This window comes from Falco peregrinus, chromosome 2, assembly GCF_023634155.1.
Source record: "Falco peregrinus isolate bFalPer1 chromosome 2, bFalPer1.pri, whole genome shotgun sequence".
NCBI lineage: Eukaryota > Metazoa > Chordata > Aves > Falconiformes > Falconidae > Falco > Falco peregrinus.
In genome coordinates, this window is record NC_073722.1 from 96,599,029 (window position 1) to 96,621,188 (window position 22,160).

General features: G+C 47.5%; 3 protein-coding genes across 4 annotated transcripts; 2 read left to right on the plus strand and 1 right to left on the minus strand.

The window, feature by feature from the left end:
- The first annotated feature begins 163 nt into the window (after window positions 1-163).
- KMT5A (lysine methyltransferase 5A) lies at window positions 164-13,555 on the plus strand. Of its 2 annotated transcripts, XM_055796079.1 has the most exons (8): window positions 2,615-3,197; window positions 3,501-3,595; window positions 5,725-5,881; window positions 7,462-7,678; window positions 8,357-8,441; window positions 8,803-8,862; window positions 9,964-10,154; window positions 11,272-13,555. In XM_055796079.1, the coding sequence occupies exons 1-8, from the start codon at window positions 2,630-2,632 to the stop codon at window positions 11,480-11,482; spliced, it is 1,584 nt and encodes a 527-aa protein (XP_055652054.1). In that variant the 5' UTR covers window positions 2,615-2,629; the 3' UTR covers window positions 11,483-13,555. The 2 variants fall into 2 exon arrangements, with proteins under 2 accessions (XP_027633738.2, XP_055652054.1); XM_027777937.2 differs by lacking the exons at window positions 2,615-3,197; window positions 3,501-3,595 and adding an exon at window positions 164-229.
- A 1,902-nt stretch (window positions 13,556-15,457) lies between these two features.
- On the minus strand, window positions 15,458-20,132 carry RILPL2 (Rab interacting lysosomal protein like 2). Its single transcript, XM_055796085.1, has 4 exons — window positions 19,773-20,132; window positions 18,795-18,946; window positions 16,322-16,432; window positions 15,458-15,760 (listed from the first exon to the last, which is right to left on the minus strand). The coding sequence occupies exons 1-4, from the start codon at window positions 20,115-20,117 to the stop codon at window positions 15,736-15,738; spliced, it is 633 nt and encodes a 210-aa protein (XP_055652060.1). The 5' UTR covers window positions 20,118-20,132; the 3' UTR covers window positions 15,458-15,735.
- A 138-nt stretch (window positions 20,133-20,270) lies between these two features.
- Window positions 20,271-22,086, plus strand: SNRNP35 (small nuclear ribonucleoprotein U11/U12 subunit 35). Its single transcript, XM_055796084.1, has 2 exons — window positions 20,271-20,532; window positions 21,050-22,086. Exon 2 carries the CDS (start codon window positions 21,053-21,055, stop codon window positions 21,842-21,844), a length of 792 nt encoding a protein of 263 aa, XP_055652059.1. The 5' UTR covers window positions 20,271-20,532; window positions 21,050-21,052; the 3' UTR covers window positions 21,845-22,086.
- Window positions 22,087-22,160: the final 74 nt, after the last annotated feature.

Genomic DNA, 22,160 nt, shown 5'->3' on the forward strand with positions numbered 1-22,160 from the left:
CTTAAATGTGTCTAAGCAGCTCGGTATGATCGTGACAAGAAAGTGACATTTTTGATGGCTTGAGTTGAAAAGATAGCTACCCGACAGGCCTGCGAGCAGAGTTTATGATCACCCTCGGCTGGGAGAGGTGAGTAATCCCACTGGTGATGATGACGCTTCCTCCTGGCATGAAATTAGCATGTGCAGAATTACCTGCAGGACATCATTTCCCTCGGATTTGGCGTGTAACGTAAGCATCTCACTGAATGCACTTTTTAGTTAGAGATGATTTTAAAAAAAGATAGCAAAAGAGCATCTTTTTTATCATCGGTAGATACTATTCTGAATGTAATGATGTTTTATAATCTCTGAAATGTAGTTAGCACCTAGTGGCATTTTACTATATGACTTTATAAAATAATGTTGCTTAATGTGACACTCAACAGTTACCCTCAGGGCATCGGTTTTACTTGCTTTCTAAGTGGAGAGGTACAGTGGCTGAAATGCGAACTGTCACGATTTCACCCTGTGAATATGAAATTTGTGTAAATGTTGTGATAGTTATTTAGTTGCAAATATGACAGGTGCTGGGTGAGAACTACAGCAAGAACTTGCTCTTGGACAGAAATATTTAACAAACATCTTGGTATTTTTGAAAGAAAGGGAACTTTTGATTTCGAAGGTAACCGATCCTAAAAAAAAGATTTTTTTTCTCTTTTTTTTAAACCGGGTGAAATGTTAATTTAGACTGAAGGTATTTACTCTGAAGATTTTCTTTCCTTGCTGAGCAAATCCAATGCCTTGCTCGTTAATTTCCCTTCCCCCACAAAACGCTTTCACATTTCTGCATTAAAACGTAGCACTCTCGGGAGCTGCTCTTGCAGCGCCACGGAGATAATATTTAGGTCACTGGGTTTTAAAGCTGGTGCTCTCGGGAGCCGTGCTGCTCCCTCTGGAGTGTAGGAGCCAGCCGGAGCTTTCCCCAGTGCTGCGGAGCCTGAGTCATGGTGATGGGCGATTGCAGACAGGCGCGTCCTCTTTTGGGCTATCGCCTGCCGTGTGGGAAAGCATTTTAACTACCCTTCGGTACTGGCTTTTTGGTCGTAATGCCCTGAAGCGAGCTAAGGGGGTGAAGGCGGTGTATTTTTGTTTATTCACAGTGTGATGCCACCGTGCTGGTAGCTGAGGCCAGTTCCAGATGACGTTGTTTTCTTTGTTGCTCTAGGGACGGGAATTGCTTGGCTTGCTTTGCCCTCTGCTGGCGGCCCTACAGCTTCAGTGCAAAGTCGCTTTGTTTAATATCTACGTATAAAATGAATATTAAAAACAACCAACCCCCAAAAGCTGAGCAGCACCACAGTAATGGTGCTTCCAGAGCTTTCCCAAGACGCGAGGAACAGTGTTCCTCAGTTGCTGCAAGAAGGAAATCAGCATTACTAATTTATGAAGAATTTTTTTCCAGTCACATTCTAGCTGTGTGAAGAGAACAGTGTGAATTGGGGTGGAAAAATCTGACTGGTGTCTGCAAAAGGCTCTGTGCTTTTCTGGAGAGCTTGGTGCGCCTGCCTTAATGGAGAAGTTCATCAGCATGATGCCCAGCTGACGGCAGCTGGCTGCAGCCTTGTGTCTGGTGGAGTTTACAGGAAAACACCTCGTGCATTTTGGTTGCCTTTCAGTGAAACGCATGTGCCTTGTTAATGAAGCCACAGACATCATAAATCACGGTGACAATGCAGAGCTGGGTTTCTTTTGCCTTTTCTCAGAGAGCCTGTTTGTGCAGAAAGCCAATACAACATGAGGAGAGGGTAGACTGAAACACTGTGCTGCCTTCCAGTATCTCCTCTGCCCTCACACCACATTCGTGCCTTGTCAGCTCCCCAACTGCTGAGGGACAGCCCAGGAAGGATGAGGCCATCCCTTCAGGGCATTTATTTCTTGCTGGAGCTGACAGTGGTTGGCTTTTGTCTGCTGTTTTTAAGGGAGAGGGTAGTTTTCACTTGTATGGGCATCCTGAAGTGGTTGATTATGGCGCTGTGGGAACGCCCGAGAGACAAGCGGGGGCCTGTGGCTGCAGATGGGCCTTCAGTGATAGCACTTTGGGTTGCCCCACGTGCTGTGGGCCCATACCCTGAGCGCACGCAGGTAGCTGTTGTTATAGAAGCCTCGGAAGGGCTAACGTGGGTAAGGAGAAAGACTCGGCATACGCTATTGCTCAAAATAGTTGTTCTACTAAACATGGCGCACCAAAGAGACCCTGGGTGGTGATTCCCTCACTTCCACCATGACATCCACTAACACAGAAGAAACACTCTGTGTCCCTTGATCCATGCGCACGCTTGCCTCACCGTCGCTTTGCTTGTATCGTCCTTTCCTGATTTTGAAGTGTTACGTACTAGACCTGCCGTGAGTGTTGTGAGCGGGGCACTGATGCTGGTGGTTGCTATGGGGGCAGCTCCCTGGCCGTGACATGCGGGGGTCTACGCGAGAGGGGGTTTGGTACTCCAGCGAGGTACTTGCGTACTGTCTGTTCTCTAGGCAGGCCTTGAGGATGGGATTAATGGATTTAAATTTCAACCAGGGAGGTTGAAGCTAGACGCTGCAGAAAGCAGGCTAATCATCTCGCAGGGCAGAGCTTTCCGACCCCGCTGGAATGAGGGGTCCCCCGGATCGCCGCTGCGAGGTGTGGGGGGGTGCCCGCGCCCATGGCGGGGGGCCAGAAGCGGAGATCCCTGTTCTGCGGAGGGGTGCGGGAGGCAGGAGGTGCCGCCGCCCAGCCTGGCCCGGCCTGGCCCGGTCCGCCCCGCCCGGGGATACGTGTCACCGGCCCCGGCGGCGGGCCCGCTGCCGGCGGGGCGTCCTACCCACGTGGCGGGGCTTTGCCATGGAAGGGCGTTCCTTCCCAGGCCGCCAATCGGCGCGCCGGTTGCTCTTCGCACGGGCCAATCAGCGCCCAGGGAACGCACATTTAAACCCTTTTCCCGGGAGCTGCGGCCACCTCCGTGTGACAGGGAGAGGGCAGGGTGCGGCTTCGCGCACCAATCAGGAGCGCGGGAGCGGTTACGGGCACGCGGCTCCGCCAATGGGGATGCGGAGGGGAGCGTGGCGTCTCCCTGCGGAGCGGTTGCTGTCGGAGGGGGAGCTCCTCAGGGACCGCCGGGGCGGCCCGGCCGTGGGGGGCTGCTGGGCGCCGGGCCCCGCCGCCGCGGCCATGGCGAAAGGTGCGCGGGTGGAGCGGGGCCGGCGGCCTGTCGTGCAGGGCGGGCGGGCGGGCGGGGTGGGCCGGGCGGCGTGGGGCATCTCCGCGGCGCGGAGGCTCCTCCCGGGAGGTGCGGGGCGCCGGGGCCGGCGGGACTCCTCCCCCGCGCGGTGTGCGCAGCTCGCCGGGAAGGGGCTGGGCCGCCACGGCTCGCCCTGCCGCATCCAGCCCTTTAAACATGGCGCAGGCCGCGGTGGCCGGGCGATGACCGCGGGCGGCCCCGCCGGACATGGCTCAGGCGCCCATCTTCCCCCCTTGCTCCTAGGGAAGAACATGCCCAAGGCCAGGGCGGGCGGCGCGGAGGAGGCGAGACCCGAGAGCGCCGAGAGGAAGGGGCCCGGCCGCCCCCGGGCCAGCGGGGTAAGCACTGCCCGGGCCTGGGCGAGCGGAGCGGGGCGGGCGGCTCCCCCGGGTCTCCTGCGCCCTCCGTCCCCCGCCGCGGTGCGAGCGAACCGGCGTGCGGGCTGTCGGGGGCGCCGCACGGCCCCGGGCGCCGGCTCGCCGGGGCTCCCCCGGTCATTCAAAAACCGGTGAACTTTCGGGGCGATCGGGCTCTTTATATGTTTCCCCGTGCCCTGCCGCAGCTGCGGGCAGCCAGGCCCCGGCCTGGGCCATCCCTCCGTGCCGTCCCCCCGGTCCTGTAGTTGTGTTCCAGGCGGGTGGCCGGAGGGCCATCATCACTGCATTTAGCACACCCACCCACCCTGGGAAATAATGGTTGCTGTTGCATCAAATCCCAGAGCTCCTCAGCAGCCTTTCACGTGCTCTGCTGGGCTGAGAAATATCTCTGCTCTCCAGGGTCTCAAGCCTGGCACAGACAAAGACGTGGCAGCCGCGTCTCGGTAGTGCCAAGAGGCAGCAGGCAGGGAGCTGGGGGGTGGGGGAGGTTGGGGGGCAAAGCTGTGCTGGAAAAATAGTTCGTTTCCTGTTCATGGTGTATTCAAAGCCAGCAGGCTCTGCTGGCAGGTGGACTGCCTGCAGTTCACTGCTGGCTGGCTGCGGAAATGCCCATATTTAAACTCTATTGAACCCCGAGAACTTGGCTGCTCAGGGTTTGCTGCTTGCAGTTGTTAAAATGGAGTGTTTCTATTTCATCCTTCAATCCCCCCGGTTTCTTAATAAGCAAGTCTTTCATAGCCCTTTCAGCAATACTGGGGGTCAGGGAGTGTCTTAACTTTGCTTCTCCTCAGACTGTTCCGCTGTAACCTTAACCTTTAGTAAAGTTTATAAGTGCATTAAGATTTGAGCCTTTAACTGGTCTGATATTGTGTGTGAACTATGTATGTGTTAAATTTGTTACTCGTTATGATGTTACTAATTAAAATTATCCCATGTATTCTATTGTGTGCTTTGTTTACTTTTTTTTTAGTGTTTGTGTGACTATGTATATTGGAGTATTTGTTTAGTCAGCTATATTTGAGTTACATTTTTAACTAATGGGAACCTTTGTGTGCTTTTCTAAAAAAAAAAAAAAGAAAAAGAGCATGTTTTTGTTGTTTTAACTGGCTTGCAGTGTCTGAAAATTGCTTTTATTTAAGCCAAACTATAGCCAAGAAAAATTCATTCTGGCCAAGCTGCATCTGCTTGTCCGGACACAGATTTCACGGCTGAGATCTGTGTGCCCTATATACTCTGCCCAGTCAAACTTAGTGAGGTGGCAGGAGACCGTTAAAAGCAAAGGTGACACCACTCCACTAAAGTTTGCTAAATCTGATACCGTGCACTGTTGGTGTGCTTGGAGCCTGAGCCAGTGTACAAACCCCGGCCTCTGTGGTGCTTGGCCATGCCAGAGGGTTTTACCACTTTCCTGGCTTCGCCTAAGTGCTTTGCATTGACTCTTTAATGTTTCTTTTGCCATTAACAACTTTTCTGCTTTTTGTGAAATGTAATGGATAAAAAGATAGCATTGTTTATCATCCGGACTTCACTGAGAGGTGTCACTCAAGGTAAACTGTGCAAAGCTGATTCCTGCCTTCTGTGTTGCTCAGCAGAGCATATAATTAACTGCAGTAACATTTGACACCTCATGAGAGTCTTTGGGTAAGCTCATACCTCTCTGGCTAGGAGGTGTATGTTCTAAGCTTGGGCAATTTTTGCTGTGTTATTCGTATTTTTTTTGGCTTGTATTTTTTCAGGCTGCCTTCCTCCTGAGAGGCTCAGGGTTGGGTTTTTTTTAGCAGCAGAGTTCATACTGTGAAGCACAGGGTGGAGGCTGGAGTTGCTTATGACTATGTCATCCTGCCACATTTTGTATGAAAGTCCTCTTGGACTGAGAGTTTGCGTTAGTAAAGCTCTCTAAGTGCTTACCACTGTTATGTTTTCACTTGGTAGAAATAGCAACAATAGCAGTAAGGATGATGCGTTAAAGCAGCATAATTTGCCTTAGCCCCGTCAGCTCTCAGCCCTGGTCTTTGCAGCGTGTTGTGGATACCAGCTTGAGGTTCCCGACATCTCTGTGATGTACTGATTTTTGTATGGGTCTGTTTTAGGAGAATGTGTTTATTGGTCAATCCAAAATCTGCAGCTACCTGAATCCTAACAAAACTCCTGGTGCTCGCCCCCCGCTTCAAGAAGAAAACTCTGTCATGTATCACGAGGTGAAATGTCAGGGCAAAACACTAAACGAAACCTACAGGAAAGGAGATGGTAAGATTGATCTTTGGATTGCTTGCCTCATTAAGTGTGCTCCCCCATCCCCAATTTGAAAACTTGAATGCACAGTCAAGAAGAACAGGCAGTGCCCCTGGCCTCTTTTGCTTTCCCTGTCCTATAAGTCTGTTGGCAATGTGGAACTCTACAAAGCTGAGGGTGTCCTTACCCTTTCCAAAACTTAGGACATAGGGTTACCAGGTGACTTTTCCTTTGTTTTTTTGTGTGGCTATATTTGTATTGTCTCTGGGGATATAAAAAGCTAATGCTTGCATTGTCATTATGCCCTGATCTCCCTGCAATTCTGTTGCCACTCTGCTTCTTCAGGTCAGTGTTTGGCAGGTTGTCTAGGTTTTTTTCTGGGGGGCTGTTTTATTACCTAAGGTTGGTTTATTCTATAATATGACTACATTATGCTAATTTATATAAAGGCAATTCAAAGTCAAATTGAGTATGAAGTTAGAGGTACTGGTAGAAGAAGAAACAATTCTTAAATTTTAAGGATGAAATAAAGGCAGTGAGAAGGAGGAGCACAGACTCTGGATGCTGAGTGCCAGGCTTCCGAGATGCTCCACTGTAGTGACTGGAAATGGAATGTTCTTAAGTTTGGGGAGGACAGGAAGCTGGCTTGTGTTTAAAGGTGGATTTTATAACCTTGGTAATTTGTCAAAACATTTTGATGCAAACATTTTTAGCAAGCAGGTATTTTAAGTCCCACTCATCATAGGGAGTGTCAGGTTGTCTGTTAATGTGGGGCCTTTAGCTCCTAATTTAGCTCCCCAGTTTTGACAAGAAAGTGAAGATGGCTTTAGCTTGTCCCACTGCGGTGGCCTTGCAGCTGTGCATCATTTCTCTAGTGAGACAGAAGCATCTGCCTCAGCAGATGGGACTGTTAAACCTGGTGATTTGCTTTAAATAAAAATTTTATTGAGCTTTAAACTATGCTCACCTAGCTCTAAATCAGTTGACTGAAAAGGATGATGTGGTTGTATCGAGGTAGGATGCATGCAGCCAAGGAAATGTTGGTTGTGTGAGGGATCAACTTCTTGTAAGTGCCTGGTCTTTAGCTCCTGTGGTTTTTTGTCTCTGTTGGCCAGTTGGTACCAGCATCTACTGCAACTGATTACAGTAGTGCAGGATCCAGAGAGCCTTCCTCTTCCTCTTCAGTGCAGGATGTTGATTAGCTTATGGCAACTTGATAATTTAGTATGCCAGATGCACCGAGTGGCAAGCTGTGCGGTTGTCTCAGACACGGTGCTGAAGGTGCAGTGCTGCATGCTCAGGTGTGGAAAACTCCCAGCTGCAAACCTAATGTGCCAAAGTACTTGTGCTCTGTTTTCGCTTTCCCTTGTGCTGCTCACACCTCCCTCTGCACCATGCGTACCGTAGCAATGACTAGTCAAAAGCTGAGTAACAGCCTATCTGAGTTCTAGCAGAAAGAGATTTTATCATTCCCTTCCTCTTTCTCCTGTTTGACAGAACTAGAAACTTGGACTAGAAACCATTGGAATTCACTTAAAGCACTCTGGTATAGTTGATCCTAAGTTCAGAGCCTTACTTTATTTTCCTGTCACCAGAAAAAAAGAATGGTGGCAGTATAGTTGAAGGTGCTATGAAACCAGAAGACCAGAAAGATAAAGAAGGTGGGTGCAATACCTCAGTGCCCTCCTCTGATCAAAACCAAGAAACTGTAGAAACTCCGAAGACGCCCCTGCCCTCGGATGTTGCTGATGAGGCCAATGCAAAGCCAGCTCAGAAAAAGATGGTTAAAGCAAAACGTGGACCACGGAGAAAGTAAGTGACTTCTGGAATTGTAAAAGCTTTACTGCTCTGTGTCCTTTTGCACTAGGAGGCATTGAGCTGCTTTTTTCCTTCAGGAACCACAGTCGGACCTGTAACTAATGTTACTCTTGTTTTGTTGCCTTTTTTAAGCAAATCGTTTATGTGTGTTTTACCTCAAGTGAAATAATTGCTGATCACCTGTAGAAAAAGAAATCAATGAGCCATTAAGACCTACTTTTCTGTAGACAAATAGGAATTCATCTTGTCAGAACAGAACAGTTGGAGGCTTCCTGGCTGAGCTGATACTCTTTTTCATGATATTGGGGTAATGTGACCTAACATTAATGAATTCCTTGCCAAGCAGTTTTCATGACCTAAATTTTAGAGCACCTTTTGGTAAGGCACAGAAGGGTCTTCAGACCTGTAATATGACCTTCAGTGGTTTCCAATGGCTTCTCATTCTTATTGTTAAAGCATTAGTACTAGGGTTGTGGAAATAGCATGGGGGAGAAAAGGGGGTGTAGCTTTTGGCTCAAAGGGAAGGGTGCTGAAGAAGTGATTGATATGAATCGGTGTTTCTTATCAACATACCAAGCTGAAGATAAAAATTTCTTAGACACCTCTGTCCTAGAAGTGTAACTTCACGAATAGTCTGAAATATGGGTGTTCTTTATTTCTCTTATCCCTTAGAACGCAAGGAAGAACACCAAATCGAAAAGTGACAGATTATTACCCAGTTAGAAGAAGTTCCAGGAAGAGCAAATCTGAGTTGGAGGTAGTGCATATCATTAAAATAACATAACTTATAATGTTGCTGGTTAATTGAACACTGGGTGTGTAACTATCTGTAAATGGTTTCCACTGGGGAAATACAAGTAGTATTGTGCACTGGAATTATTGTTAAGAACATGCTTAAAATTTGGAAATGCTGATCCAGTCCTTCCAGGACAGAATCTAGCTGCTTATATATTGAGGGAGGGGGCCAAATCTGTCTCTTTGCCATTCAGTTTTGCTAGAAACTTAGGATGGTTTGGAAAAATGAGTGTCACTGGCTAATAATTTCCTTTCAGCTATAGAATAAGCTACAAAAGCTATCAACAATATTGTGGTTTTGTTTGTTCCTGTTTATTCTGCAGACTGAGGAGAGGAGGAAAATAGATGAGCTGATTACTAGTGGGAAAGAAGAAGGAATGAAGGTAACTGCAGTGCCAACCCAAGTAGCCATGTACTGTTTATACAGCATCTTGCTGTTAATTTTTTAATATACTGTTTAAGTGGAAAGTAGCATAACTCGGTCTCCGAACTGCTGCGTTTCCTTGGCAGTAAGATGAAAGTGCAGGGAAACTGGAGCACGCTGCCTTTCCTTTTGGATGGGCAATATTTGGCTCTGAAGAATATGTATGTGCAGCCTCAGTCATAAATACCGAGGGGGCTTTATAAGCTTTACTGAACATGCACTTGCTCCTTTCAGTATCTCATTTCTGACTTAGCTTCCAGAAATGGCATTAGGTACAGCATCTTAATTGTCATATGTTTAAAAGGTAACACCCATATATACTGTCTGTATGGTAACAAATTCTCTTACCCTGTTTACAGCCAGTCTCTGGGGGTCTTCGTTATGGCTCTTGGGATAATGGGCTATACTGGTTTTCCTCCTGTTGCTAGCAAATGCTAGTTACTGGGACTAAGTACTTACTGTTTAGGTTACTCTGATCACCCGTTTTTTTTTAGAACTGAAAGCAGAAATGGCTGCTGGAAGTGCAGAAGAGCTGTGATTCTTGACAAGCCACAGCCTCCAGTTAACACTGTCACACCTACAACAGTGATAGGAGAACTTTCTTGGTGTTGTCCAATTTAGAGGGGGAGGCAGGAATAGTAAAGTATACTGGTGGGTGATAAATGTAATTTCTGTGATCGATCTTTCTGTTCAGCTAACTTTTTAACCTGTGCATGCTGATGGTGCACTTGAAATGGAAAAGCTTACTGCCTCAGCTAATAGGTAGTTTAAAAGAGAAAACAGGTAATTCTTCTGTGTGTGTGGTTTAAAGTAACCCTTAGTTCTTTGCTTAGAAGACACTGTATCAAAATACCTGGTAACTTGGGTGTCCCAAACTCAGTCCTATATTTTTCCCCTCAGTGCTGTGTGTAGTGCTTCTACAGCTTTGCCTGCAATACACACAAATACCCTGCTGTAGGATTTTTAATGACAAATCATTCATTTCCTAGTAGACAGCATATTTAGTCATGTAAATACTTTCTAATTTCCCAGCTGATTTTTTTTCTTTTCAACTCAACAGATTGATTACATTGATGGCAAAGGAAGAGGAGTAATTGCTACTAAACATTTTAGTCGAGGAGAATTTGTAGTTGAATATCATGGAGATCTCATAGAGATCACTGATGCTAAAAAGCGAGAAGCTGTGTATGCTCAAGATCCATCCACAGGCTGCTATATGTACTATTTTCAGTACCTCAGCAAAACGTACTGGTAAGCTTCACTGTGATAGCTGAGTGATAGAGGCTTGAAATGCTGTTAAGTCTTTTCTTGTTTTCATGCAAAATTTTTTTAAATGGAAACTGTGAAGTAGGAAATCTTTTTGGAGCACTGCTTCATGGCCCAAGAGCCTCCTGTACCTCTGGGCAGAAAGGAATGGTAAGTGACTTAAAGCCCTATTCCCTGAAGTACAACGCAAGCTACATGGAGGGTTGTATCTGCTGGGATGAGGCTTGTAGTTGTGCTGTGGACTTCTGCCTAAATTTATTCTTTTGTAAAATTAACTACTGTTCCTGAGTTGCAAGGGTTTTGTTTGGAAAGCAGTGTGGATAAATTCTGGAAGAGAAACATTTCCTTCAACTGTCTTTGACTGGTTCTCCTTTCTCTAGTACTTGACACCTACCCCGCATGCATGCTTTGTCACTGTTTGCTGTTTTGTTTGCCCCAGACTCCAGTTCTCTCAGGCAACATTCTTTCCTCCTTGGCCGCTACTGCTGGATACTGGAGTGTGTGTCACCCAGTATATTAATTACCTTGAAGCACCCTGTATTCTAAGTGACTTGCAGTCTAGATGCTGTGATGATAGCTGTCATCATAATTCTTTGTGCAATGAGGGGCACTGGAGCTTTAGTATCCAGGTCTCTGGAAGTTGGGCATGTAGTACCTGGGCATTCTCTGCCTTCCATGTGAGCAGAGACTCTGGCTGGCTTACTCGGTAGATACTACTTAGCTTGGACACAGCTTTCTTGAGGGAAGGGCATTTAAGGTATCAAGCATTTCTGGTGGCATTCTGCGCCTGGATTCTGCTGTTTCTCATAAACAGTTGAGAGCTGCTTGGAAATGGGCAGCTCAAAAACATAGTCCAAAGTTTTCCATTTTCTGGGGTTTCTGCTAACTTAAAAATCTCCTAGAATTGTTTTAGTTTCCCTGCATTGCTATATCATGTACTGTCTCTTTAATCATACAAATATCTTGTAATGTTCTGATTTTCCTTTACTTTTCAAGCCTTGTGTGGATTCCTCATTCTTTATCTGATTTGCCCTTTGGTTTTTGTCCACAAGCATAACTGTGTGATATGCAGCAAGCCTGCATTCTGTGCTTGTTCTTTCAGTGTTGATGCTACAAAAGAAACTAATCGTCTGGGAAGACTGATTAATCACAGCAAATGCGGCAATTGTCAAACAAAGCTTCATGACATTGATGGTGTGCCTCATCTCATACTGATAGCTTCCAGAGACATCAAAGCAGGTGAAGAACTGTTGTACGACTATGGAGACAGAAGCAAAGCTTCCATTGAAGCTCACCCATGGCTAAAACACTAATTCATCTTCTTTCTTTGTTTTTTTTTTGTTTTTCTTTTTTTTTTTTTTTTTTTTTGACCGAGTGCTCTGCAAGGGGTCAGTGGATTTCCCCCCCCACTGTCCTCACTTCCATCAGCTTTCTTAGTGGACTGCTTATGGTGTTCTGAGCTTCTTAAAAACTACCTTTTTGCTTTGCAGTATTGAAATACCTATTACAGTTTTCCGGGCAGGCTTGAATAACTGATCTTAGATTGCCAAAACTTTTATATCATAAAAGGAAACCCTCCCTAAAATTTGAATGGTTCTGTATAGTGAACAGTGCCACTTGAGCATGCAGTCAAAGACTGGCAGAGAAACGTAATCACTTGGGTAGTGCTTCTGCTTTTGCAATGAAATCTCACGCTCCACTTTTTGGGGTGATGAACTTGGCATTAGCTTTATGACAGCAGATGTACTTCTGTACTCTGACTTGGGCATCCAATGGCTTGACTGCTTGTCAGACTGCTTTCTACAACCCAGTGCTGATGGGCTTCTCTGAGATGGATACTACTATCATTCTCAAATAATTTGTGGTAGGGATCCAGTTTTTTTCCAGTGTTATCTCATGTTGGCAATGAACTTTAAATGTACTGGTGCTGAGGGAAATAGATGGTCACATTGGCTGCTTTCTTCAGAGAAATGACTCCAAGCCCAGTGAGGATGGATTTTGATAGGCTGGGTTGATACTGATTAGAAATGTGAAGATAGAACTTCACAGTGAGAATCAATGTTTGACATTATTTCCTAGAATTTAAGAAGGTACCTTTTTATAGTTGATGGCTGATTCTTGGAGGTCTCCCAGAGGATTTTTAAGAAGTAAAAAGAAAAGCGCTCTCCAAAAATTTTTTTATTACCTTCCTATGCTAATTAGCCACGTCAGAAGCTATTTATTTACTGTGAATGCTTGAAGTAGAGCATAGCGATTCCAAAAATAGGAGTAATCTTCATATGCAGCTTCAAACTGTAATGATGGAGTTCATGCAATGAAGAAAGTAGATTCCTTATTGCCTGGTCCTGTAGGTCTGTCCAGCACGGTCTGGTCCCACTGTCTGAAATGGGAGTTGAGTGCTTAGCATCTTGTGGATGTTTATAACGTTACTGTGGGGGAACCAAAATCTGTGATATAGGCGGGCAATACAATGCAGGTCCTTTATGTTAAAGATGAATTCTTACCAGTTGGAATTTTTGCCAAGGCAGGCTTGGCATGTGTGTAGATGAAAATGGCTGTGAGCCATCAGCCACGCTTGCTGCTGGAAGATGTCAGCAAGGGATCTGTGGCTCTGTTAATGTCTTCTATTCCTCATGTCTTGAAGGCTGCTGCTGTTTCAGCTAATGCCATCTAGGACAATCTTATATGCTTGCCTATGTGATAGGTCAGATAGCAACAACATCCTGGTTGTGCGTTCCAGCAGCAAGAGAGGTGGCTTAGTGATGTATTTTTTAAATTAAAAACTTGAAGACAATGTCTCTGTAAAATAAAGAATATATTTATTATTGATGAAGTGGCTGCTATAGTACCTGTCTCCATTGCAGATCATTAGCATTTTGAAAGAAAGCTGTGAAAATCATTAGCCATCAAATGCTTTATATTATTTACCACTTAACACAAGGCAAGCTCATCAGAGAAAGCCTGTGTATTTTCATCATTTCTGAAGAATTAACTGGAGACCTGTTACCTTACATGTACTGAGTTACAGGTAAGCTTTGTTGGCCGACTTAAATTTGAGTTGGCATTGATTATTTTTTTTCCTCCGGTCTCAGTAACAGAGACTACAGCAGTGTGTACAGTATCCTGTTTTAATAGAGCACTTCCCTTAAGTCAAAGTTGGAATAAAATGTTTCCCTTGTGTGTTTTTTTAATTTAAACAGTTGCCTGTTCTCTATCAGGTTAAACAGCTTAAAACCTCTGTTCTTCAGCATCACTTTTGTAAACAAGAAAGTGGGAAGATCTCTCCCTATTTTGCATAGAAAGAAAATTGTCTTCTCTGAAATGCTTAACTGGTAATCAAGTAGCACTGCATCGGAAGACGGTAATAAAGCTGATGTTGCACTGTGTATGTATCCCTTACTTTTCTAGGAACTGATGTATATGAAAATACTTTTCACATACATAAACATGCCATTTGGATTTTTATCTCTGTGCCTTATAGGAAGGTTTCCTTTTCTAACAAGGTGTAAAGCACTTGGCAGGGAAAGGTGCCTGGCTGGCTTGGCTTTGCCAGAGGCAGTGGGGTGGCTCTAACAGGACTGTAGCCTCTTCTGCACAGCTGTAGCCAAGGAATTTGCTCCCTTTTCGATAAAGAAGCTGTGCAGCTCACTTGGCACCAAAGTGGATGTAACTGTGATGGTTCCAGAAAAAAACTAGCCCAAAAAGGTTGAAGTGCTCTCCTGTCTGACTAGTGAACTCCCACCTTTTTTTTCTTTTAAAATCACATTTTAAATGATAAACTGAAAAGCATAATTGTAGCTTTCATTATTGTCTCCTTCACTAACCGCCAGGAGTGGCCTAGGGCTATGTTAGTCTTCTGTGTTTCTGTGGCAGGTTACTTTTGCACAGCGCTGTGTAATCTGTGGAATTTTATTACCTGAAGTTGTTTTAATTAAGACTTAATACAGGGATTAGTGTGTTTTGGGGCATAATCCCCCGTCCTTGGTTTTTAAAGGAGATTGGAAAATACATCTATGGACAAAACAGAAGGGGATGGAGTTCAGAGCACATGTAAACAGCTCTTACACCTCCCAGCTGAATCCTGGCTGTGGCTGATGTGTGATTGTGTCTTGTGGGTTTTTTGTTGTTGTTTTTTGGTTTGTTTTGTTTTTTTTTAAATCTCCTCTAAACACAAAGCCTCTGCTAAGGAAGTGCAATAACTTCCTTCCCAGCTGCCATGCTCTAGAAAATACATTACAGGGACATTGGCCAAAGCTTAGTAATATTCTGAAGATGGCAAAATGACTTTAGCATTTCTGTGTCCTGGGTAAACAAACTTGCTCAGGTCAGACATCCTTGACATTGCCTTGCTAATGTACAGTTGCTAACAGTCTCTCTGAAAGGAGACTGCAGTTGTGCCTTCTGCTGAGCCACATTCACATTGTGCATCTGCGCAGATGCGTGAAGTGTCCTATATTTTTCATGCTGCTAGCGTATGAGGGAATCAAAAGATTTCAGAGCCTGCTTTTGCTTCTGAAGTGAGTAAGATCATAGTTTGATTCCTGTCACTGCTCCTTTTATGTCTGTTCAGACCTTTCTGCTTTAGAAATTTTACATTTCTAAATGTGGAACCTAATTGGTATCTTTCAAGCTCTTTTCCCCCTACTCCTCTGTTTGTCCTGTATGCTTCCACTAATGATAAATCTCATTACTGGGGCTGATACACAGCTTGTGACAGTTGATTGAAAGAACAGAGCTTATGAAAAATACAGCTGTCTTCCACAGGAGCCCTTTTGCTGTCAGAAATGAAATGTTTGGTGCATCTGCCCCAGTTTGAGCATGCCTGCACCTCTGAAAAGATGCCAGTCCTTCATGTGGGCAGAGCACGATGCAGCAGCTTTTCTTCCCTTGCTGTGCTTTTCTCCACTGCCTTTCATCTTAACTGCAAACAGCCACCCCTGTGTGTGCAGGGGTTCTGCTGCCCACTGCCCAACTACACCTTCATTGGGTGGGGTGGAGTGTGACAGGCCTCTGCAGCCTGTGTATTGCCCATCTAATCCAGAGAAAGACACAGAACAAACAGCAATGCTGGGTTTTTCTTTAGGCAGTTCTCTAATGACTTTCAGTGTAAGAGCAGCGGGGACTGCAACCCGGATGGGTTCTCAATCCCTGGCACTCCTTTGTGAATGCACATGTGGATGGAGTGTATCTCTTGGAAGTATCTTCATCCTGCAAAATCATTTGGGCTGAGCATTTTCATAGGTGGAAAGGATGGATAAGTGGCAGTACAGATCATTACAGGCTCTTAGTAAGAATAAAAACCACCTTTGTATAAACATTTATTTTCTACATGTGGGTAATGTCTGGCAGGAATCTTCAGAAAGACACTTTTTGTAGGTCTTAAACAGTTTCTAGGTAGCCAAAGTAAAATCTATTCTGAAAGAATATTATACAACAATTTTTAAGAGATTGCTTATTCTCTACAGTAGGATTGATGCTTTTTCTTCCAATCATTGGCTCCCCTAACACCTTAGAGGGTCTCATCAGTGCCATTTCTGAACAGGAGTGGTGAAGCTCTTGAGGATGCTCATTTTCCATGTTTAAAAGAGAACCTAAAAAAAAAAAACCAAAACAACAAAACCCAACCAAAACCAAAAAGGAAACCATGTACAACTGGAAAAGAAGGAACATGTGGCAAGACAGCTGTGTCAATGTGTTCTGCTATTTTAGGGAGCTTCAGGGATGCAGCCTGAGCTTGTGGGTACTGCGTACAATGCGAACAAATCTCCAGGGACAGCTGGCATGTTCCCACAGCAAAGCCTTAATGTGCTAGCAGGGGAGGTGAGTATTGTGCAGTTGTGCTCTGAAATGCTTTTTTTTTAAAAAAAAAAAAAACCACCACCCAACACAAAACACGAAACCCCAAACCAAACAACAACAACAAAAAAACCCAGAAAAACTTCCCTGCTTGCCTGGGTGGAGGTTGCCTTCCTGTGGAGTGCTTTTGCCACAGGAAAGGATTTCTCTTTTGGGTTTTAATTTTACAGGGAGAGGAAGAGAAAACAATATCCAGCCAACTAGGCTAAAGTTCAGAATTCATCCCTGGATCTACCAAGTATGCAGCGTGACATATTCTCCCACATTCTGTCAAAAAAAGATGCAGAGAAACTTACAGCCATTTGATGATTGTCTTCTCTTCACTGTCCTTGCTGGTGCCAGGGCTGCTGCCACTGGTGGCTTTCTCCAGTTCTTCAGTTTGGTCCTTTCTCTGTGAGATGATCCCACTGAGAAAAGAAGTGGTTTGGTTTACTTTTTGTGGCTTTGTGCATGGCATGGTGTTGTGCATGTTAAACTCTGCACTGGGCAGCCTAGGACACGGGCAAATGGGTGTTCACAGGACAGGGGTGGCAGCCTAGATTCCTTGTAATGAATTGCTCTTATTTTCCTTAAATACTGCGATGTAATTTTGCTTAGGCTATGCTTTAATGAGAACACTAAAAAAGTCATGAGCTTGCTTCTCCGCAGAGGAAGAACGGCGAATCGTAAACAGGAGTGAAAAGGTTGTGTAATTACACATTTGTGCAAAAGTCCAAAGACAACAGGGTGCAGACACAAATGGTGAATTTCTGTGTGGGTGGATCTGTGGTACTTTCAGCACAGCCACGAAGGCTCCCACCATGCAGCTGGGGACAGATGGGAGATTCCCAGCTTCCCTGCAAAGCAGGTGGCTGTTGTCTTTCCATCCTATAGAGGAGAAAAGAAAGGCTTTTTGCCTGAGCTGCAGGTTTTGTCATCCTACTTTGATGCTGCTACACCCTACAAGGTAAAGTAACTGCTTACTTTAGGCAAAAGCTTCAGGCATACCAAATGATATTTCTCCTGCTTGGAATGGGGTTAGATTTTACCAGCTTGCATGCAATACAATGTTTTCATAGCATGCCAATTTACAGTTCTGAGCTGACCTCATTTATCTCGAGAGCTGAGTGGGTCAAAGCTTGTGACTGCAGTAGTTGGAGGCTGAAAGTAGCTAAGCAACACTTGTCTGGACGTTGGAAATAAAAATACAGGAGAGTATTGAGAAACTGGTGGGACATCAGGCATAGTATAATTCTGAGGCAGATTCTCCTCTTAGAAAATGGGAGTATGAGCTGTTAGGTGACACTGCAGAGCTCAAATATCTGCATGATAACTTCTACTTCGGAAATCATCATTAAAAATGCAATCCTCAAACATCACAGGTCATTATAAGCCACTCTCTGTGAGGATGTCAGTTACCTTGTGCTATATAGAGCTTATTTCCAGTATACACAAGACATTTTAGAACATATATTTATTCTCTTCCACTGCACAACTACTCTTTATAGCTGTACAATTGTAAATAGGATTTTATGTCAGCGTTTAAAGGGAAGATGGGTTTTGGCTTTAAGTCATGAGAGGAGATAACTGCACAGAATTACTTGAACTGAAAAGCAGCCTTGACACGCTGTCTGGGTGCACAGCACTGTGACTTAAATCACTCAAAACCTGAAAACATTCATGCTGTTAATTTTTAACTTAGCCTGTAATAAGCTGTGTAACACAGCTGGGAAATCAAAGCAAGAAGCCATTCCAATGGCTGCACAGCAAAGGCAGGGAGCTGAGCTGGGGAAGTGGTGCCCCGCTGTGCTGTGAGAAGTGCTGTTGAGCAGTTTATAAACTGACTTCTTGGATTTAATTTTAACTACTTGGCTCAACCTGCCCGTTATAGACAAGGCAAAGGGTGGGCTTACTGTATCTAAGAGGTTGTTGCAGAGATATCTCAACTGAAATCTTACTTGGACATTTTGTGTGTGGTTTCTTGCCCCAGAGTTTATAATACAACCTAAGATGAGGGGCAGTATGGGGGAGAGCAGCCTTGCAGGTGAACTAATTTGTAGCACTGAGAGCAAGGAAGGCCCTTCTGCATCCTACCCTTTGGCTCACACCGATTCTCAGGGGCTGGTCCCCTCTAGCAAGACCAAAATCCTTTTCTGAAAGTACTTGCTCTGCACATTTCAAGTGCCTTACATGACCCTTTGCTGGCAACGTTAAAACAAACAAACAAACAAAAAAACCCCACAGCTTATCCTGAATGAGGATGAAAGGGCTTAATATTCTGTTTTCTAGATCAATGCCATACCGGCTGTGGGAGCAAAGGAACAGCAGATAAAGCTAGTGTCCCCTGACAGCAAGCTGGAGGAGGAAGGAAATTTTGACTAAAGCTGAGGTGGAAATCCCCGTGCTCCTTGGTACGTAGTGTGGCTTCAGACAAGAACAGTATGTGTGCAGCTGCTGGGAGTGCACAGATGAGCTTGCGTGCACAAGAACCCAGCTTGTATGTGGGGTGGGAGTAACTGTACCTAGGCTTACAGCAGTACGGTTAGGGGAACAGGCTGCAAACTGTGCAAAATAAGAGGGAGTTTAGTTTTAAAATGATGTTTTGTAGAGACTTCATCGTTCCCCTGTTTTTCTTTGCTCATTCAGAGACTCTTGGGAGCACAGATGTCTCTTACACATCTGGACAGTGCCTAGCCCAGCCCGAGTCCTCAAACCTGCAATACTCTGATCTGATAAGCTCCCCAGACAAGAACTAATTGTTATTAGCTCTTTGCTGACTTTGTGGTATACCTCTTATAGCACTGTAGCTCCTCTTGCACCACAAAAAGCTGAGCTTTCAGCTGGTTACGCTCTTGCAGTACATCTTGCAGCTCCTGTAATGTGAACCGGGGGCGATTTGGGTCTGTGAGGTCTATTACCATTTTATCTGGTCCAAGGCTGAGCTGTAAAATAAACGGTGGTGGTCACAATCTTGTAACCTGTTGAGAACAGAGCACTCAGAGTAAAAAACCTCCACATTTTAGAAAGATATGGTAATTCTTAGGAGTGGTGTGAATTCACCAAAATCCCGATTTTTTTTCAAGCGGTTACAGTTTTTTCATATTATTTTTGTATTGCCCTGGTGACTGCATCTCCTAGGCAAGTACAGGGCCCAACTGTGACCACAGCTAAATGCAAAGTCTCTGTCCCAAAGGGTTTGCAATCTACTTTGCCAAGAAGCTGCTTTTATCTGCTTTTCTGATGACAGAGGTTGGGCTAACCTCACGCCAGAACTCTGGGCAGAGAGAGATGAGAACCAAATTCTCCCTTCCTATTTCAGCTAGACTTTTGTGGTGAGGGCTTTTTGGGTCACAGGCGTGGGTGTCCCTCGCACAGAGTAACAAGCACGGGGCGTGCCGTGCAGGAGCTGAACCACGGTGGGTTTGTGCGCTGTGGGGACGCACCTGTGTGCGTGTCAGCTCCCTCGCTGGCACAGCACTGAGCTAAAAGTTTGGTCAGGGGGTGCAGGGCCCATGGGGCCCCAACACCCTGAACATCCCCGCTCTGGAAGTGGCCTCATGGCCTTCAATAAGTCGAGGCGTGACCCTTCCAGCCCTGTTCTGCTGGGACAGGAGGGCTGGGCCGCGGCGGCCAGGGTCCCCGCTGGGACAGGGGGGGTGGGCCGTGGTGGCCAGAGTCCCCTCCAACCCAGCCGGCGGTGGGGTGGGCTCCGCGCCCCAGGCCGGGCCCTGCGCTGGGGAAGGGCCCCCCGGCAGCCCCCGCACCCACCTGCTGGGCGCCGGCCGGCGCCCCCCGGCCCCGCAGCTCGGCCAGCTCCCGCCGCAGACTGTCCCGCTCTAGCCGCAGCTGCTCCGCGGCGAGGCCGCTCTCGGTCACCAGCGCCTCCAGCATCTCCAGCACCCTGACGATCCGGAACTGCAGCCGGGCCAGCGCGGCGGGCCCCAGCGGCCCCGCGCTCAGCTGCAGCAAGTCGCGGCCCACCACGGAGGAGATGTCATAGACATCCCCGGCCGTCAGCTGGAACGGGCTCTTCTCCAGAGCCCGCTCCGGGCCGCCTTCCTCCTCCTCCTCCTCCTCCTCCTCCTCCTCCCCCTCCCCCTGGCCCCGCTGCATGCCCGCCGCTCGCTCCCCCTCTTCCTGCCCCGGGCCGGGCGGCACGGCGATCCCCCCCCGGCCGTTGCCATGGGGGCGGCCGCGGCCCGGCGCCGCTTCCCGCCCTGCCCCTGCCCCCGAGGAGGCGCCGCCCGCCGCCGGGGCTGGGCTGGGCCGGGCTGGAGGTGGCTGCCGGCGCCTGCCGCCGAGCCCTTGTCTTGGCCCGGGCTGGACAGCCGGCCCTGGGCTGGGCGGGAGGGCGGTGCACCGGCTGCTCCCCAGCTCCGCGTTCGCCGGGCGCCGTGGTGGCAGTGGGGCGGTGGGGCGCGGGGGAAGGGGTTAAAATAAACGGCGGCCGGGCCCGGCCCACTGCGCTGCCGCGGCCTGGCGCTGCCGCCGGGAAGGGCCGCCATCGCGCCGTGCCGGCCGGGCTGAGGTGAGCGGCGTGGCGGGCGCGGAGAGGCGGCGGGGTGCCGGCGGCCGCGGGGCCCCCTCGAGCTGGACGGGGCCGCGGCGCTCCCTCAGGCCCGGGGAGGGGACAGGCCTCCGGGGCTCCCTCGGCCGGGGCTGGGCCGCGGGGCTCCCTCGGGCGGGCCGGGGCCGGGGCCGGGGCTGGTCCGCGGGGATCCGTGAGGTGGGCCGGGGCCGGGGCAGGGCCGCGGGGATCCGTGAGGTGGGCCGGGGCCGGGGCAGGGCCGCGGGGCTCCTCGAGGCCGGACGGAGGCCGAGGCCGGGCCGCGGGGCTCCCTCGGGCGGGGGCGGATCGGGGGTCCCCGGCAGGGCCCTGTCCCGGGAGGGGAACCCAACAGCGATGTTGCCGGTTTATTTCAGTCTGTGACACTTTTTGGATACAAACCAGTATACAGCGGTGCTGGAAGTGCTTCTTGCGCTACTGGTTGACCTTCCTAGAACACCCATGAGTGTGTGCGGTGCCTGTTTTTTTTTCCTGCTAGACAATGACTGACTGGGCCCCCATAGCAAAGGAGTATGACCCCCTCAAGGCTGGGAGCATTGATGGCACAGATGAAGAGCCCCACGACCGTGCCATATGGAGGGCTATGTTGGCACGCTATGTACCCAACAAGGGAGTTACAGGAGATCCTCACCTCACTCTGTTTGTGGCAAGGCTCAATCTTCAGACCACAGAAGAGAAGTTAAAGGAGGTCTTTTCCCGATACGGAGACATCAGAAAGATCCGTCTGGTCCGAGACCTGGTCACGGGATTTTCCAAGGGTTATGCATTTATTGAGTACAAAGAGGAGCGTGCTCTTTTGAAGGCCCACAGAGACGCCAACAGGCTGGTCATTGATCAACATGAGATCTTTGTAGACTTTGAACTGGAAAGAACTCTCAAAGGATGGATTCCTCGGAGGCTTGGAGGTGGTTTTGGAGGCAAAAAAGAATCTGGGCAGCTACGGTTCGGAGGACGGGACAGACCTTTCCGAAAGCCCATCAATTTGCCAAACATGAAAAATGATTTCTATGGAGAAGGATCAGCAGAGAGAAGAAGCTGGTCTCGGGAGGGAACGAGGGACTGGAGAACAAGGGACCGAGACCATGAAAGGAGCAGAGACAAGCGATGGCCAGAAAGGGAGCGGTTGTGGACTTGGGGTGAAAGTGAGAGGGACTCCAAAGAGGAGAGGAGCAGAGGGAGGGAGAGGAAAAACAGAGACAGGAAGGACACGGATAGAGACCGGAGCAGGGAAAGAGACACCAGAAAACCAAGAGATGATGATAAGCATCGATAGGTGACAGTGCCTTGTCAATGGGGGTGTGTTACCTATTCTTACATCTACAATGTTTTGGTTGTAGATGCTGCCTTCAGCTTGGGGCTGTGAGTGGCATTCCCAGAACAAGCTGTGTTGTTCCTGCCTTGTGCCTCTGACTCTTGCCTGCTAGAAGCTTGCTGTAGTTCGGTCACTAATGCAGCTAAGATAATGTGCTGAATTGTTCCTCAGAGAAAATAAACTTTTGTATTAATATTTATGAACTGGTGAATGCTCTAAGAAATGTACCATGTGCACAGGCATCCCACTGAAATTGAGTATTCACCTTGTTTGATAC

Excerpts from the sequence above, each read along its gene's own strand:
- RILPL2 (XM_055796085.1), bottom strand. The coding sequence starts at position 20,117 with ATGCAGCGGGGCCAGGGGGAGGGGGAGGAGGAGGAGGAGGAGGAGGAG. Across the intron at positions 16,433-18,794 it reads GAGCTACAGTGCTATAAGAG|TGGGATCATCTCACAGAGAA; the intron begins GTATACCACAAA and ends TTCTTTTCTCAG. Across the intron at positions 15,761-16,321 it reads AAGACAATCATCAAATGGCT|GTTCTCTTTTAAACATGGAA; the intron begins GTAAGTTTCTCT and ends TTTTTTTTTTAG.
- KMT5A (XM_055796079.1), top strand. The coding sequence starts at position 2,630 with ATGAGGGGTCCCCCGGATCGCCGCTGCGAGGTGTGGGGGGGTGCCCGC. Across the intron at positions 3,596-5,724 it reads GCCGCCCCCGGGCCAGCGGG|GAGAATGTGTTTATTGGTCA; the intron begins GTAAGCACTGCC and ends GGTCTGTTTTAG. Across the intron at positions 10,155-11,271 it reads TACCTCAGCAAAACGTACTG|TGTTGATGCTACAAAAGAAA; the intron begins GTAAGCTTCACT and ends TTGTTCTTTCAG.
- SNRNP35 (XM_055796084.1), top strand. The coding sequence starts at position 21,053 with ATGACTGACTGGGCCCCCATAGCAAAGGAGTATGACCCCCTCAAGGCT.